Here is a 17,267-nt window from a genome sequence, read left to right as displayed (position 1 = left end):
AGAATTGTGTTCTTATGTTGGCATAACGCAGACCCACTGAGCTAGTTTCTTGCTAAATTCTGGAAGGATGGAGGGGATGAGTTTCCAGGATGTGGTGCTCAACTGCTTGGATACAATTTCTGTTAGGAGATAGTATCCCAGAAGAGTGCCTACTGGTGGGTCTAGATTTTTCTAACGTCAACATACATAATCCCTCTAGAAACGAGCACACTTCCAGGAAGACGTCCCATTATTTCTGAGCCGGGTCGCATCATGGCTCTGTGGGAACTGACAGAAGAGCATGAAGCACCATTACTAACCATCAGTCATCTCCCCCCCCCCCCAACCCCCCGTCCCAGGCTTATTCGGATGTACTTCATGCCGAAGGTAAACGGTCCATTCTCCTCTCGTCTTCCTCTTGGGATTAGTTACAGCTGCGGCCACTTCATTGTAATGGGCTGGGGAAATGTAATTACATCAGTAGCTCAGCAGAAACTGAGTTTATCCGCCAAGAAAGAAGAGGAAGTGCTGGGGATGAAACACAGGTCTGTCCGGAATTGAGCAAATTCATCCAAGAAAAATGAGGGCGTGCACGCATCATCAAAAGTTGTACACAACTTACATCACTTAGCAGGATCATCTCTAGGTCCATCCACGGTGCTGCAAATGGCATTATTTCCATCTTTCTTATGGCTGAGTCAGGCAGAGAAAGACAAATACCATGTGACATCACTTATCCATGGAATCTAAAAAAAAAAAAAATGATACAAATGAACTTCTTCACAAAACAGAAACAGACTCACAGACATAGAAGGCAAACTTATGGCTACCAAAGGGGAAAGGGCGTGGGGAGGGATAAATTAGGGGGTTGGGATAAACGTAGACACACTACTATATATAAAATAGATAAAGAACAGGGACCTACTGTAGAGCACAGGGAACTATACTTAATGCTTTTTAATAACCTATATGAGGAAAGAATCTGAAAAAGAATAGATATATATATGCATATATTACATATATGTATAACTGAATCACTTTGCTGTACACCTGAAACTAACACAACACTGTAAATCAGCTACACTTCAATAATAATTTTTTTAATTAAGAAAAAAAGCTGTGTTCGAGGACGTCCACAGCAGCGTCATGTGTGATTGCCCAAAGCTGGACATGAGCCAGGAGGACAGGTAAACGTAGAGTCGTGGGTTCGCACAATGAAATACCGCTCTCACACAAAAAAAAAAAAAAAAAAAAGAAAGAAAGAAAGAAAGAAATGAAACGCTACTCAACGAGAGCAGTGAGCACGGACACACAGTTCGCAAGCCTAAAGGTGAGCTAATGAAGCCGGAAAGAAGAGAGGACATATGCAATAACATTTCTCCTCTATGGAGTGTTCTAGAACGCATGAAACTAGTCCATAGGAAGAAAAGCCAAAATAAGGGTTAATGGGTGGGGGGATGAGGGATACTTTGGGAGGGCTGCGGGCGGTGTGGAGTTGGGAGGGCTGTACAGGTGTACAGACGTGCAAGCAGCCACCAAGTCGTGCAGTTAACATGCGTGCACATTTGGGTAGTAAGTTACAAGTCAACTTGTTTTAGAAACAGAAGTACGTGTGCCTACAGGTGAGACTTGCGAGGTCCGGGGCGTGGGTGCAACTGGCCCTCCTGGGGCCAGGTGAGCACCATGGACAATCCCTCCGTCCGTCCTTATTTTTCATGACCTTGGCACCCTTGAAGAGTCCCGGTCAGATGTGTTGTAGCGTGTTTCCCGATTTCGGTCTGTCTGATATTTTCTCCTGATTAGATGGAGGTTATGCTTTTCTGACAAACACAGCCCAAAAGTGATGTGATGGGATATCAGTGTGGTTTCTTCCCCGGCGGTGTTCACTTTGATGACATGGCAGGTGTCTCCACTGTGAAGTTACTTCTTCCCCTTTGCAGTTAATCTCGGGGTGGCACCCTGCTACCATGCATGCTTCTCCTCAGACGTTCACGCTCTGACATTAGCATTCACCTGGGGACGTCGCGTTCAGCCCTTTTGCTCCCCACGGCCCACGTCTCACCAAGTAGCCGAAGTGGCTTCTTAAACACGTAAATCAGGCCCATGCACAAAGCATTTTAATGGCCTTTTGCACTGTTTTTTCTAAAATCTATCCTCCTCACCTTAACCGTGTATGATCTGGCCCTGCCAACCTCCACTCACCCACGTTGCTTCTCTCCCTTGGGCTTTGGCCATCGTGTCCTGCACTTGTTTTATTTCTCCAAGATCTCATGGTCATTTCTACTGTCTGACTGTTACGCTTGCTTTTTCCTCTTCCTAAATACCCTCAGCTCATGTCCTCTCATGGTTGACCCATGACTTAAGACTCAGGTCTCAGTTAAAATATCGCCTTCTTCCCCTGTCTCCATTCCCCTCCCTCATCCCTCTGTAGCCTAGCAGTGGTTCTGTTTCATTTTCTCAATCCCACCGTGATCTGAATGTGTGTCTTTGCCCCCGACGATGCCATCAGCTTCTTGAAATCAGACACTTAATCTCTACCAGCCCCTGCTTTTTTTTTTTTTTTTTTTTTTTTTGCGTTACGCGGGCCTCTCACTGCCGTGGCCTCTCCCGTTGCGGAGGACAGGCTCCGGACGCGCAGGCTCAGCGGCCATGGCTCACGGGCCCAGCCGCTCCGCGGCACGTGGGATCTTCCCAGACCGGGGCACGAACCCGTGTCCCCTGCATCGGCAGGCGGACTCCCAACCACTGCGCCACCAGGGAAGCCCCTGCTTTTTTTTTTTTTAATAGAAGTAGAGTTGATTTACAGTGTTGTGTCAGTTTCAGGTGTACAGCAAAGTGATTCAGATATATATATTCTTTTTCAGATTCTTCTCCATTATGGTTGATCACAGGGTAGTGAATATAGTTCCCTGGGCTATGCAGCATTCATTGTTGTCTATCTATTTTATATATAGTCGTGTGTATCTACTAATCCTAAACTCCCAATCCATCCCTCCCCCACCCCTCCCCCTTGGCAATCACAAGTCTGTTCTCTGTGTCTATGAGTGTGTTTCTGTTTCATAGATAGCTTCATTTGTGTCATAGTTTAGATTCCACATATAAGTGATCTCATGTGGTATTTGTCTTTCTCTGACTTACTTCACTTAGTATGATCATCTCTGGTTGCATCTCTGTTGCTGCAAATGGCATTATTTGTTCTTTTTTATGGCTGAGTAATATTCCATTGTATGTATGTGCCGCATCTTCTTTATCCATTCCTCTGTTGATGGACACTTAGGTTGCTTCCAGGTCTTGGCTATTGTGAATAGTGCCGCAATGAACACTGGGGTCCAGCTATCTTCTTGAATTATAGTTTTGTCTGGATATATGTCTAGGAGTGGGATATGGCAACTCAAAAGTATGGCTTTGATTCTTAGACTCTTGAATATTAGAAACCTGAAATGGACTGAGAAGGATTTAGAACTACCCACAAGCTAGAGTTTTTAAGGAAAAAGCACCGAACATAGAATGTTGGCCGTCATGTTTTCTAAAAATATAAGAAAATATATACTTAAATGCTTGCACATGCACAGAACCTTCTGGAAGGAGGCACAAGAGACTGATGACGACAGTTACTTTCAGGGTGGGGAGCTGGGAGAGCGCAGGCTGGGAGGGGGCGGGGCTCACATTGCACTACACGTGCTTCTTCCTGTTCTGTTTGACTTTAGACCATGAGCCTGTATCAACTTCCGATTCTTATACTGAAAAATAATTAACAGTTGAGAAGAAAATCTCCAGTGAGGTGTTCAGACTTGAAAAGCCAATCTAAAACATTTACAACATATGACCAAGCTTGATGAGTTTTAAAAACTCATTGAGAGGAAACCTGTACTTATTGACAGAAGTATTTCTTTGCATGGCCATGCAGTCTGAGATCAGACAGACTGTCATTTCAGAGCTGACTGGTGTGTTCTGGGTTGGAGTCCAAGGCTCAAGTATAGGAGAGAGCCTGAAAGTGCAGCCCCGGGAGCCGGGATACTTAGATTCCCGACAGCTGTGACCTGGCCCATTTGCTGCCTTGGTTTCCTCTCTCAAAAACATAGTCATGATAACAATACTTACCTGAGTTATTATAAAGTTGAGTTATTATAAAGATGAAATAAAATACGAAAAGCACTTAGAACAGTCTGGAGTATAGACAATACTATAATAAACACTGGGGGGGTTGAACCAGTTTTGATATTTATTAATAACTAAAGCTCATAGTCTCCATTCTTTCTTAGTGAAGTAGAGTTGATTTACAACGTTCTGTTAGTTTCTGGTGTACAGCAAAGTGATTCAGTTATACATACGTATACGTATTTTTTCAGATTCTTTTCCATTGTGGTTTATTACAGGATATTGAATATAGCTTCCTGTGCTATAGAGTAGGTCCTTATTGTTTATCTGTTTTATATATAGTGGTGTGTATCTGTTAACCCCAAACTCCTGATTTATTCCTCTCCTATCCCTTTTCCCCTTTGGTAACCATACGTTTGTTTTCCATGTCTGTGAGTCTCTTTCTCTTTCATCGCTAAGTTCATTTGTACCATATCTTTAGATTCCACGTGTAAGTGATATCATATGGTATTTGTCTTTCTCTGTCCGACTTACTTCACTTCGTATGATCACGTCTAGGTCCATCCATGTTACTGCAAATGGCATTATTTCATCTTCTTGAGTTCACTCTTGGTGAAACTTCTACGTTGTACCTTCTGTGATTCTTGACCAAAGCATAATGATGTGTGTCCACCATCGCAGTATCATACAGAGGGACTTCAGTGCCCTAAAAATCCTCTGTGCTCTGCCTGTTCACCCCTCCCTCCCTCCTTCCTAGCCCCTGATCTCTTTCCTGCCTCCAGAGTTGTGCCTTTTCCCAGAATGCCGTAGCGTTGGAATCATACAGTGTGCAGTCTTTTCAGATCGGCTTCTTTCACGTGGCAACGTGCTTTTAAGGTTCCTCCACGCCTTCGCCTGGCTTGATAGCTCATTTCTTTTGAGCACTGAATACTCCTGTGTCTGGATGGACCACAGTTTATTCATCCATTCACCTGCTGAAGGACATCCTGGTTGCTTCCAAGTTTTGGCAATTATGAATAAAACTGCTAAAAACATTTCACGCAGACATATGTTTTCCAGCTCATTTGGGTAAATACCAAGGAGCACAATTGCCGGATCCTATTGTGAGAAGATGCTCAGCTTTGTAAGACACTGCCAGACTGTCTTCCAGGGCGGCTCTGTACCATTTTGTATTCCCACCAGCAGTGAAGGAGAGTATCCCTCTTCTGCATCCTCGCCAGCATTTGGTGGTGTTCATGTTCTGGATTTTAGTCATTCTGACGGTTGTGTGGCGGTATCTCGTTGTTTTAATTCGCGGTTCCCTCGCGGCATATGGAACACCTCTGCATGTGCTTGTTTGCCATCTGTGTACCTTCTTGGGTGAGGTATCTGTTTAGATCTTTCACCCATTTTATTTTGCTTTTCTTATTGTTAAGTTTTAAGAATGCTTTGTATATTTTGGACGCCAGCCCTTCTCAGATGCATGCAGATATTTTCTCCCAGGCTGTGGCTTGTCTAAACGTTAGCTGTGATTACTATCATTCTCCATCAGTCATGTAAATTTAGATTTGCAGTATTCTTGTGCCTTTCTTGCTAAGAAATGACAAGGGTTGGTTAGCTGCTCCTTTACCCAAGAAGAATTTTTTATCATTTTATTTTTGGTTGGTGTGTCGTTGATTTACAATGTTGTGCTTGTCTCAGGTGTACAGCAAAGTGACTCAGCCATTTTGTGTGTGTGTGTGTGTGTGTGTGTGTGTATTCCTTTTCAGATTCTTTTCCATTACAGGCTATTACAAGGTACTGAGCGTAGTTCCCTGTGCCATATGGCAGGTCCTTGTTGGTTATCTATTTTATATATAGGAGTGAGTATCTGCTAACCCCAAACTCCTAATTTATCCCCTTCTCACCCCTTTTCCATCTGGCAACCATGTTTGTTTTCTATGTCTGTGCGTCTATCTCTGTTTTGTAAATTTGTTCCTTTGCATCATTTTTTAAGTGAGAAGCGACAGCATGTTATCTCCATCTCTGTGCCAAGCCCTCGGGCTTAGCATGACCCGTCAGATCTCCTAACTGATCCAGCCTCTCGTGCACTCGCCTGCCCGGGGTGCACCAGAGGAAGGCTCTGTGGTTGAGGACAGATCTGGGGTCTCACTGGATAAGGGATTCCCTGTGAGAGACCTTGCTGGAGATAGGAGTTCCACGTGGTGTCTGCCAAGAGGCAGGGAGGGCGAACTTCTCTGCAGGTGGCCTGGAGAAGCATTTTCACTGCAAAATTCAGTCAAAAGCCAAAGAAATCTGTGCCGGATGTTTCTGCATAAGGTTGCTACCCTGCTTCTTTTGTTCCGTTTGGGAAGGGAAACCGGGGGACCCTAAGATGGTTTGCTTACACCCTCCTCCATGCCTTCAAAAAGAGTGTGTCCAGCCAAGGGGAGGTGTGGCTGCCCTCACCTGCCATCTGCTGGGCCCCCTGCATCAAAGCCTGCAGCCAGTCCTGCCAGGAAGTAGCAGGAACTCATCCAGGTAACCTCATGTGCCACCTCGGTGCTTGCGATGTGGCTGTCCTGGGCGCGGGCTTCCACCAGCCTGGGGTCAGCGCTCAGCCTTCCTGACGGCCAGGGTGCCTGCAGACTCCTGGTGTCCATCCAGCAGACTCGCTATTCCTGACTCACGTTTCCACTTCCCATCTATCATGTCTCTACTATGCTTGCATACGTGTTTTCTCTTTCATACAGTCTGAGTGTTACTTATTAATAGAAAAGGAATGTGTTCTGGCCTCACCTCTCTTTAGTAAGTGATTTCCAGCCAATTCTCTTGAGTTCCATGATGCCCAGGTGTGGGTGACCCCGATTTTCGTCACCATCCTCACCCTTCTAGATGTCCAAGACCCAACCACTCGTCCATGGATTCCATCACATCCTAGAGTCTTGATTAAGGAGACTGTCCCATCTTTCCAACTCCAGGGAACTGAAAGGCAGTGAAACGCAGGGTCAAGGAGGAGAGTCGTGTTGCATGAGACCAAGGAACCCAGCAGGAGCCAAACCACGTCGGACCTGGCGGCTCATGTGAAGAATCTACTATATTACCCTGAAGCAGTGGAGAACCTTGGATGAGTTTTTAGAATAGTGTCCAGAGAGTCACGTGGTAGTAATATATGTTTGCGTCTTTAAAGAATGCCCTGTGCACTTTTGTACAAGTAAAAGTGGGGCGCACGTAAACTCTGTGACCCACGTATGTACCCACAGAAAAGCCTATGACTGTTCACCCAACGACATGTGTATGATGGTTCATGGCAGCACTATGTGTCAGAGCCCCAAACTGGAAACCCCCACATGTCCACAGATGAGAGAACGGATACGCAAACTGTGGTGTGTCACACCATGAGAAGGAATGAACCACATAACTCAGTCTCACAAACACAAGTACAGGGGATGTGATCCCATTGATACCAAAGGCTTAAAACAGGGAAGACGAAGCAGAGATATCAGGAAAGAGGTTAACCCTTACTCAGGTCGGGGGTGGGGCTAGGACTGGAAGGGCATGAGGGGCTTCCCGTGTGAACCACGGTGCTCTGCCTCTGGAACTGGGTTCAGGTTACGCGTTTGTTCGCTGTGAAATGTCATTGAGCAGAACAGTCGTGATGTGTACACCTATCTGTAGGTAATAAAAAGTTAAACAGAAAATAAGTCATAATAAGATTATTTAAATAATAAAGGGAGGAAGGAAGGAAGGAAGGAGGGAGAGAAAGAAGGAGGGATGGATGGATGGATGGATGGATGGATGGATGGATGGATGGATGGTTGGATGGATGGATGGATGGTTGGATGGATGGAAGGATGGATGGATGGAAGGATGGATGGATGGATGGATGGATGGTTGGATGGATGGATGGATGGTTGGACGGATGGTTGGATGGTTGGATGTATGGAAGGATGGATGGATGGAAGGATGGATGGATGGATGGAAGGATGGATGGATGGATGGATGGAAGTATGGATGGATGGATGGATGGAAGGATGGATGGATGGAAGGATGGATGGATGGATGGATGGTTGGATGGATGGATGGATGGTTGGATGGATGGAAGGATGGATGGATGGAAGGATGGATGGATGGATGGATAGATGGATGGATGGTTGAATGGATGGATGGATGGAAGGATGGATGGATGGAAGGATGGATGGATGGATAGATGGATGGATGGTTGAATGGATGGATGGATGGATGGATGGGTAGATGGATGGATGGTTGAATGGATGGATGGATGGAAGGATGGATGGATGGATGGATAGATGGATGGATGGATGGTTGAATGGATGGATGGATGGAAGGATGGATGGATGGAAGGATGGATGGATGGATAGATGGATGGATGGTTGAATGGATGGATGGATGGATGGATGGGTAGATGGATGGATGGTTGAATGGATGGATGGATGGAAGGATGGATGGATGGATGGATAGATGGATGGATGGATGGTTGAATGGATGGATGGATGGAAGGATGGATGGATGGAAGGATGGATGGATGGATGGATGGATGGATGGATGGTTGGATGGATGGATGGATGGATGGATGGGTAGATGGATGGATGGTTGAATGGATGGATGGATGGAAGGATGGATGGATGGATGGATAGATGGATGGATGGATGGTTGAATGGATGGATGGATGGATGGTTGAATGGATGGATGGATGGATGGATTGATGGATGGATGGAAGGATGGATGGATGGATGGACTGAGGGAGAGAGGGAGGGAGGGATGGATGCATGGAGGGAGGGAGGGGGTGATGTCAGAAATGTAGCAGTCATTTCCAGCCGTGGCACTGCCACCCCACCACCTCCACCAAACAAAAGGTGCTGCAGGGGCACCCCCTGAACTGCTGATCCAGGACCCCTGTACCACCAGTAACGTCACTTACGGCGGTGGTGAATAAACATGTTACGTAGGTAACGCTGCGTCGACACAGGCGTCATCGGGCTGCATTGGCGATGCGCGTTTCAGGTGGCATTTACGTCAGCCTCGTAAGGACTGCTGTCCAGCATTGCTGGGCATTAGGCAGCGAATCCTACGGCACAAAGCAGCCAGGAAAGCTGGGCTCTTGTTGAAGGATTGACAGGGACAAGGGGCTTCATGACCAGTTCTCACTCACCTTAGAAGATGCAATCAAAGCCAGAGCCTTTCAGAACAGACGGGTGGGTTTCATCTTTGGAAGAAGCTACTCAGATCAGCCCGTTCTTTGTGGAATGAGAAGGTAATAGAACTACCCCTTCTCTGGGCGTGGGACGTCCTCCTGTCAGGAGCTCTGAACTGTCAGTGTAAATGAGAATCAGCCGTGGCGTCCATCAAAATGGAGATTCACTGGCTTAATCGGGAGGTCTCGCCTGGGAGGTCTCGCCTAGGAGGTCTGCTCGTTTTCTGGAGCTGCCGTAACAAATTACCACAAACTGGGTCACTCCATTCACTCTCTCGCAGTTCTGGAGGCCTGAATCCCAAAGTCAGGGCATGGGCAGGGCCGCGCTCTCTCTGGGGGCTCTAGGGGAGGAGGCTTCCTGCCTCTTCCAGCTACTGGGGGCTCCAGGCATCCTCTGGCCACATCCTTCCAACCTCTGCCTCTGGCATCACTGGCCTTCTTCCCTCAGTCTCTGTGTGTCCTTTTCTGTCTCTTACAGGGACACTCTCATTGGATTTAGAATCCACCCTAATCGAGTCTGACCGCATCTTAACTAATTCCATGTGCAAAGACCCTATTTCCAAGTAAGGTCACAATCTGAGGTGCTGGGTAGACAGGAATCTGGGGGGATTCAATCCACTATCGTAGGTCTGCAGAAGATCTTGGAGTCTGCCTTTGTTAGATTTTATTCTTCTTTGGCAATATTCCACATGGTTTCAACTAACAGTGAAATGCAGTCAGTCCTTATCTTACGTAGCACCCTGTTAATAGAAACTCAACCATCGGAACCATGACCTTGGTCCATGACCACTCAAGGGGAGGAACCTGCTGGCATGAACCATTCTCCACTAACACAAGACAAATCGAGGGCTGCCTGGAGGAAAGGACATACTAAGAAGCTCGTGTCATAGGTGGTGCTATAGACTGAGGGGTCTGTGTCCCTCCAGAACCCGTACGCTGAAACCTGGTGCCCAATGTGATGGTGGCAGGAGGTGGGTCTTTTGAGAGGTGATTAGGTGAGGATGCAGCCCTCACTTTGGGATTAGTGTTCTTTATAAATGAGACCCAGAGAGCTCCCTCACGCCTTCCACCCTGTGAGGACAAAAGGAAGACATCCGTCTATGCAGCAGGTAGCGGGTACCAGATCTGAGGGAGCCATTATCTTGTCCTTCCAGCCCCCAGAAATGTCAGAAATAAATGTCTGCTGTTTGTAAGCCACCCCATTTGGTCATTTATTTTTTAATAGCAGCCCGAGCTGACTAAGACAGGTGAGTTCTGCAGAAACAGATGCTGAGCTGGAATTTGGGGCCAAGATGTCTCGGGTCGTTTTTTATTTTTCTTTGTTGGCCTATCTGCTCAGCATGTAAGGTCTTACAGTTCCCCCACCAGGGATCGAACCTGTGCCCCCTGAAATGGAAGCGCAGAGTCTTAACCACTGGAACGCCAGGGGAGTCCCAAGATGTCTCTTAGGGATCAAGCCCTGTGAAGAGAAAGAGGGAGAGCGTCAGGCAGGGGGAGAAATCGGGCCACAGCAGGGGCTCTGTCCCCTGCCGGCTGAACTGCTGGGCGGTGCTGCCTCCTCTCTCATGCACCTGGCGTGACCTGCTACAGGGAGGTGACCTATGCAGCTCAGGCAGAGCCCCAAGGGGAGACAGAGAGGGCTGGGTGCTGACTGCAGTCCATCCCGAAGGAGCATCTGGGCGATGGCCCTCGAGGCCTCGCAGCCGCCCCCCACCCCCTGACCATGGCTCGGGCCTCCTAATCTGCCCCCACCCTCTGTGGGTTTCACTGCTTCCTTACATGTCCTCCTGGAGCTTTTATTCAAACATGAAGATGCTGTTACTTCCTCCTGCTCTGTGGGCTGCTATAGGCTGGGTCCTCAGGACTCTTTCCAAGGCAGAGAAACCCCTTCCTTGCTCTGCCACGGAGAGACCCCGGGGGTCTGAAAACCACGGAAATGCCTTCTCTCACAGTCCGGAGGCCAGGAGGCTGCAGACATGCTCCGTCTGGGGGCTCCAGCGGAGAAGCTGCTCCAGCTGCTTGTAGCAGCCGGCATTCGTTGGCTTGTGGCCACGCCACTCCAGCGTCTGCCTCATCTGCTTCTCTGCACGTAGGCCACTGTTCGTCTGTGTCCATCCTCCTCGGCCTCTCCCGCCTATGGACACTGGGATTGCATTCGGGGCCCGTAATCCAGGATGCTCTCATCTCACAACCTTGCATTTAGTTACATCCACAAAGACCCTTTTTCCATAGAAGGTGACATTTACAGGTTCCAGGGATCAGGGCCTGAAATCTTTGGGAGCCATCATTCAGCCTTCCACAAGACGGGGTTCAGGAGACCCTGCTCCCCCAGGCAGGCTCTGGAGTTTGAGAGGTGCTGCAGAGGTTATCCTAAGATGTGCTCATACAGCCCGTGTCTGGCCACAGACTGCCCCAGGGATGAGCAGGGGTGGGGAGCCCCCCCCACTGCCAGGCATCTCCAGTGAGGCCAGGGCAGTCAGAGGAAGCCCTTCAAAGTCTCTCCCCGTCCCTCTCTCCTTCTCTTCCTTTGCTGCTTCCTCTGGACCGCCTTGAAAGTCTTTGGAAGCAACAAGAGACCAGGAGAGCCAGCAAGGCAGTGGCAGCCATAACTCGCAGCATCCGGGCTGAGTCACAAGCGTCACCAAAAAGGAAAGACCTCTGATGCCTCCTAGGCTGGAGTCCCGTCCGTGCAAGGACGGCAACAGGCAGGTCCCAGCGGTACCGCAGGCTCACAGCCGCGCTTTTTTCACGAGCATCCGTCCCCCCACCAGGCAGGTGTCACGCCCCCAAACTGCCCAGCACACAGGCTGAGTAGACCCCAGTTGCTTACCTGCAAAGTCTTACCCCCAGGAGCCCTCAGTCTTTATATTCTCCTCAAATTCCTCTGCAGCTTCACGCACACCGTCCTCCAGGGCGCAGCCTGAAAGGCCCCACGTGTCTCCTCCCTGACTTTAACGTTTGCTGTGCAGTTTTAATCACGAGAAAGTCATTAGCCGGAGGCGGGGAGGTCCCACACCCTGGCATTCAGGGATGAGGCGTGAGTAGCCTGTTTAAGACGAAGACCTCTGGCCCCTGGCGCAGGCCCCAGTTCCATTCTTGGCTTGTTTCGAGTTTGCAAGAATTAGGATTCTCTCAGCCGCCATCTGATAATCTTATCTGTCTTCATGGATCTCATCCACCCAGCCCTAGCCTACTCCATCCGTTAATTTGGTGCGTTCTTTTTTTTTTTTTTTTAATTATTTTGTTGAAGTATGAAACAACGCCATTTGCAGCAACGTGGATGGACTTAGAGATGGTCATACTTAAGTAAGTCGGACAGAGAGAGACAGACATCATGATATCACTTATAGGTGAGATCTAAAATATGGCACCAATGAACTTATCTACGAAACAGAAACAGACTCACAGACCTAGAGAACAGACTTGTCGTCCTCTTTTTATTAAAATATATTATTGTTATCAATCAGATTATGCCCAGGCATGTTGCAGTGGTCTGGATAAGCTCCATTGATGCGATGTGACAAATAGTCTGAAATACCCGTGACTTCAAACAAGACGTGCACCTGCCACCCATGCTGCCTGTCCCTTGTGGCTTTGTGGGGGGCTGTCCCTGTCACAGACTCTCGGAGCCCAGGCTGGAGGGGCAGTCACCACCTCCTCCCCCGCCGGGCCCCAAGCTGGAGGGACGGGGACCTCTGGAAGGCCCCTCGTGGGAAATTAAAATGTTCCCACAGGAGGTGACCCGTGTCGGTTCCACTCAGCTCATCGTCGACAGGTGAGTGAGACAGGTGAGCCAGAAGGACAGTCCCACCACGCCACCAAGGAAGAACCAGGTGTGGTTGGCAAACAGTTTTAGTGATGCTTCCACGCGCAGAGCGAGGACAGGGGCCGGGCACGGAAAACCAGAGGGGCCGGGGGCAGAGATTTACAAACCTCCCATCAAATGGGGGTGCTGTTCTTATTACTTGATGTAAACACACACACACACACACACACACACACACACACACACACACACACAATCTCTACCTCAGTGCTCCGTCCCTCCGACCCAGCACTGCCCTTCCAAGTCCGGGGCATCAGCTGCCCCCACACGTGTCTGCTAAGAGCAACTGCTTGGGTGTCAAGCCCTGCTTTCCCTCTGCTTACCTTCCTCAGCCCTTTTACCCGTGTCTAGCCCCAACTTTTTCTTATCTCCTCAAGGAAAAAACACAGAGTTTTAAAATCAAAACAACAAAACATGAAGACTGAGCACACCAGGCACCTGCACCTCTCATCCACAGGGGTTAGGGGAGGGGCTTCTACCCACGATGATCTCCACGTGTCTTTTCTTAGAACCCCTGGTTTGGCAAAGAGGGCCCGGAAAATTAAGGTCATGAAACAGCTTCTTTTTCTGAAACCAAGTCTTGTCAGTATTTCCTCTCTCTCTCTCTCTCTCTCTCTCTCTCTCTCTCTCTCTCTCTCTTTCTCTCTCTCTCTCTGTCAGCTTATCTGTGGCAATTCAGCCTGATTCAGACTTGAAAGGGGTAAAAAGAGAAAAGCCTAGATTCAAGACTCGCCAGCCCTGATGAGGAAAGGGCCGTGGCCAGGACACAAGTTACAGCAGAGCCCCGTGGGCTGGTTCCATTCTGCCTTTCATCAGATTTAAGTACTTCCGCTATAGGAGGGTCACCAGCTCCAGCTCAGAAATGGACCCGGGCCCGTGCTTCCCTCCGAGTCACTGACCGTCCCCTGGATGCTAAGCCTGCCAGTGCCCCCACGTGTGTGCTGTGCCCTTGTTCCCTCACCGGGACGATCAAAGGGGCCGTCATTAGCAATCCTTTCTAAGATGTTTGAACAACCTAGTGATTTCTGCTTTGCTTTTCTTCACACCCCTCCAAGTGCTGGAGGGAAGGCCCGCATCCTTTAAAAAACAACAGACTGCGAGAGAGCATCCGGGCAAGAGTGATGCCCATGCCGGAGGCGGGGCAGCTGGGGCAGACTTGGGTTGAGTCTGGTCTTTTCCACTTCCCAGCTGTGCGTCCTTGGGAAATGGTACCTAATGTCTTGGACCTCAGGTTGACTTCCCGTGAACTGACAGTAATGGCACCCACGTCCTGGGTCCTCGTGACCACTAACTGGGACCACACCTGGGATGTGTTCAGCTGCTCGGCCGGGCACGTATTACGTGCTCAATAAACCAGGGGCCTTGCTCCTGCCCATCTTCCCTCCAAACTCAACCAGCCAAGCCCCAGAGCCGGGAAGGAGCCCTCGTGGCCTCTGCCTATCCTCCTCTCCCTCTCTGTGGCCGTCTCCTGCTGGGACAAATGACCACAAGCCCGGTGGCTTAAAACCACACACATTAGGGACTTACCTGGCGGTCCAGTGGTTAGGACTCTGCGCTTCCACCGCAGGGGGCGCGGGTTCAATCCCTGGTCAGGGAACTAAGATCCCACAAGCTGTGCAGTGTGGTCAAAAAAAAAAAAAAAAAAAAAAAAGTGACTTGAAAACCACACACGTTTATTCTCTCGCAGTTCTGGGGGCAGAAGTCCTTCATCAGCTTCACAAGATATCGGCAGGGCCGCACCGCCCCCAGAGGCTCTAGGAGAGAATGATTCCCAGCCTCTTCCAGCTTCTAGAGACGCCTTCCTTGGCCCTGGTCTGCATCCTCAAAGCCGGCCGTGTAGCATCTTGCTTTGGTGACACATGTCCTTCCTCTGTCACTGTGGTCGAATGTCCCTCTGTTCCTCTCCTATAAAGGCACTCGGACTACGTTTAGGGCCCACCTGGGTAATCTAGGGTAATCTGCACATCTCCAGACCCTTAATCACACCCACAAAGTCCTTTTTGCCAAATAAGGTAACGTACCAGTTCCGAGGATCAGAACCTGGTATCTCTGGGGGCCGTCTTCATGCTACCACACAACCCCAAAGCTTTGCCCTAAGTCTTGGTTAGGATGAGCACAAGCTCCCCTGGGGAGCTGGGAGACAAAGACAAGGGGACAAGGTCTTTTCTTTGAACCTGGCTTTTCCGTCACGCGTGGGCAGAGGGGAGCAGCCTGGTAGACCAGCACAAGCTGAGATCATGGATTCCACAGCCAGACCCCAGGGCCGTATCTCGGGGGCACAGTCAAGCTCCTTTAACTCTCAGCCTCCTCATCTGGAATATGGGACTGATGGGAATGCTCGTCTCGGGGTCGTTCTGAGGATGAAATGAGCTGACGTGGGCCTGGATTAACATGTCTGGATTCTCTGGAAAGCAGAGCCTGAGCCACGGACTGGAGGGCGGTGGGTGCATCTGGGGACTGATTCCGGGACGTGGAGGCGGGAGTGGGGGGCAGGACAGGACACCTAAATGGAAGAGATGGGAAATGAATTACTGAGCTAGTTACCACGGTGGGCAGGTGGGGAGAATCCCACTGAGAGGCTCCCAGGAACCGTGAGGAATATATCTCGGAATCTGCCCGCACAGCGAAGATGGGAGCTTGTCCGCACATGACTTACTGAGGATGTTCTCTGGAGACATCCGTCTGGGAGTGAGGGAGGCCGGATGCAGAAAGGGGACAAGCTGAGCCGGGATGGTTTCAGATGAAATCGAGCCTCGGCTGATCCCCAGAGGAGCTCCGGGTCATGAACTATACACACGGTTCGTCCCTCCTTGAGGCAAACCAGGAAGTCATCATCGGGCAAAAAGGTGGGCTGAGCGGTACAGAGCACCCGGGCAATTCTGCAGGTTCGGCTCCAGCGCCTAAGGGCAGTCTGTCAGAGGAGGTAGAGCACGGATTCTCAACAGAGCAGCTGCAGCAGGTGGGGGCGAAGAGCTCCCAGGAGAGGTGGATGGGCCCCGCGGCCTCTGTCATCACAGCCTCTGCTGTCTCGGAAAGCAAAGTCCAGTGTCCACGTTAGGACCAACTCCTCGTGACTGTGACCCCAGGAGAGTCACGGCACTGCTTTCCTCCTCTGCTTTCTCTTGCTCTTGCTTTGGGATGTGACAAAACCTCATACGTCGCCCACCCTTCTCTCCTCCTAGGTTTCCGACAGATGTGACTACGTCTTTGTCAACGGGAAGGAGATGAAGGGCAAGGTGAATGTGGTGGTGAACTTCACGTACCAGCACCTGACCAGTCCTCTGGAGATGATGGTGTGGGTGCCCCGTCTGCCGCTGCAGATCGAGGTCTCGGACACCGAGCTCAACCAGATCAAGGGCTGGAGAGTCCCCATTGTCTCCAACAAGAGGTGGGTGTGCAGGTCAGGTGTCATAGCAGAAACCCAAGTCAAGTGCGCTTGGGCTGAAGACGGAAATTTACAGGGTAGCCGATTTCAGGCATGTCTGGTTCCAGGGGTCCATTGGTACCCTAAGGACTGGGTCTCTCTCCACCTCCTGGCTCCTGCTTGCTTTGTGTTGGCTTCATCATCCATCAGACTTTTCTCATGAGGTTCCAGACTTTCACTCTACCTTCTCCGTGACTGTGCAGGGAGTACATCCTCTTTTGCTCAATAGCTCATGCAAGAATCCTGGAGTTAAGTGTTATCCTCACTTGGGTTATATGTCCATTCCTGATCCAATCACTGTAGAGGAGGAGGAGGAGGGGGAGGGGGAGGAGGAGGAGGAGGAGGAGGGGAGGGGGAGGAGGAGGGGGAGGGGAAGAGGGGGGGAGGGGGAGGGGAAGGAGGGGAGGGGAGGGGGAGGGGAAGGAGGGGAGGGGAGGGGGAGGGGAGGGGGCGGGGGAGGGGGAGGGGAAGGGAGAGAAAGGGAGGGGAGGGGGAAGGAGGGGAGGGAGAGGGGAAGGGGAGGGAGAGGGGAGGGGGAGGGGAAGGGAGAGAAAGGGAGGGGAGGAGAAGGGGAGGGGGCGGGGGAGGGGGAGGGGAAGGGAGAGAAGGGGGAGGGGAGGAGGAGGGGAGGGGAGGAGGAGGGGAGGGGAGGGGGAGGGGAAGGGAGAGAAAGGGAGGGGGAGGAGGGGGAGGGGAGGGGGAGGGGAGGAGGAGGGGAGGGGAGGGGGAGGAGGAGGGGAGGGGAGGGGAGGGGGAGGAGGAGGGGA

The 17,267-nt window shown here is 50.2% G+C and overlaps 1 protein-coding gene and 1 long non-coding RNA gene across 2 annotated transcripts in view; one reads left to right on the top strand and one right to left on the bottom strand.

The window, feature by feature from the left end:
* The window catches only part of TMEM132D (transmembrane protein 132D), a 643,197-nt gene that overhangs the window by 612,744 nt on the left and 13,186 nt on the right, over positions 1-17,267 (top strand). The window contains exon 6 of the mRNA XM_032653976.1: positions 16,259-16,464. Within this exon, the coding sequence (XP_032509867.1) occupies positions 16,259-16,464 (206 nt within the window). The remainder of the gene's footprint in view (positions 1-16,258; positions 16,465-17,267) is intronic.
* LOC116764952 lies at positions 6,553-9,698 on the bottom strand. The gene is made up of 3 exons (XR_004353095.1): positions 9,209-9,698; positions 8,978-9,124; positions 6,553-7,020 (listed from the first exon to the last, which is right to left on the bottom strand). It is a non-coding gene; the product is annotated as an uncharacterized LOC116764952 (long non-coding RNA).

The sequence above is a fragment of the Phocoena sinus genome, chromosome 14, assembly GCF_008692025.1.
Source record: "Phocoena sinus isolate mPhoSin1 chromosome 14, mPhoSin1.pri, whole genome shotgun sequence".
Classification (NCBI taxonomy): Eukaryota; Metazoa; Chordata; class Mammalia; order Artiodactyla; family Phocoenidae; genus Phocoena; species Phocoena sinus.
Note: the sequence above shows the minus strand (reverse complement) of the source record. Positions and strands in the feature narration are given on the sequence as shown.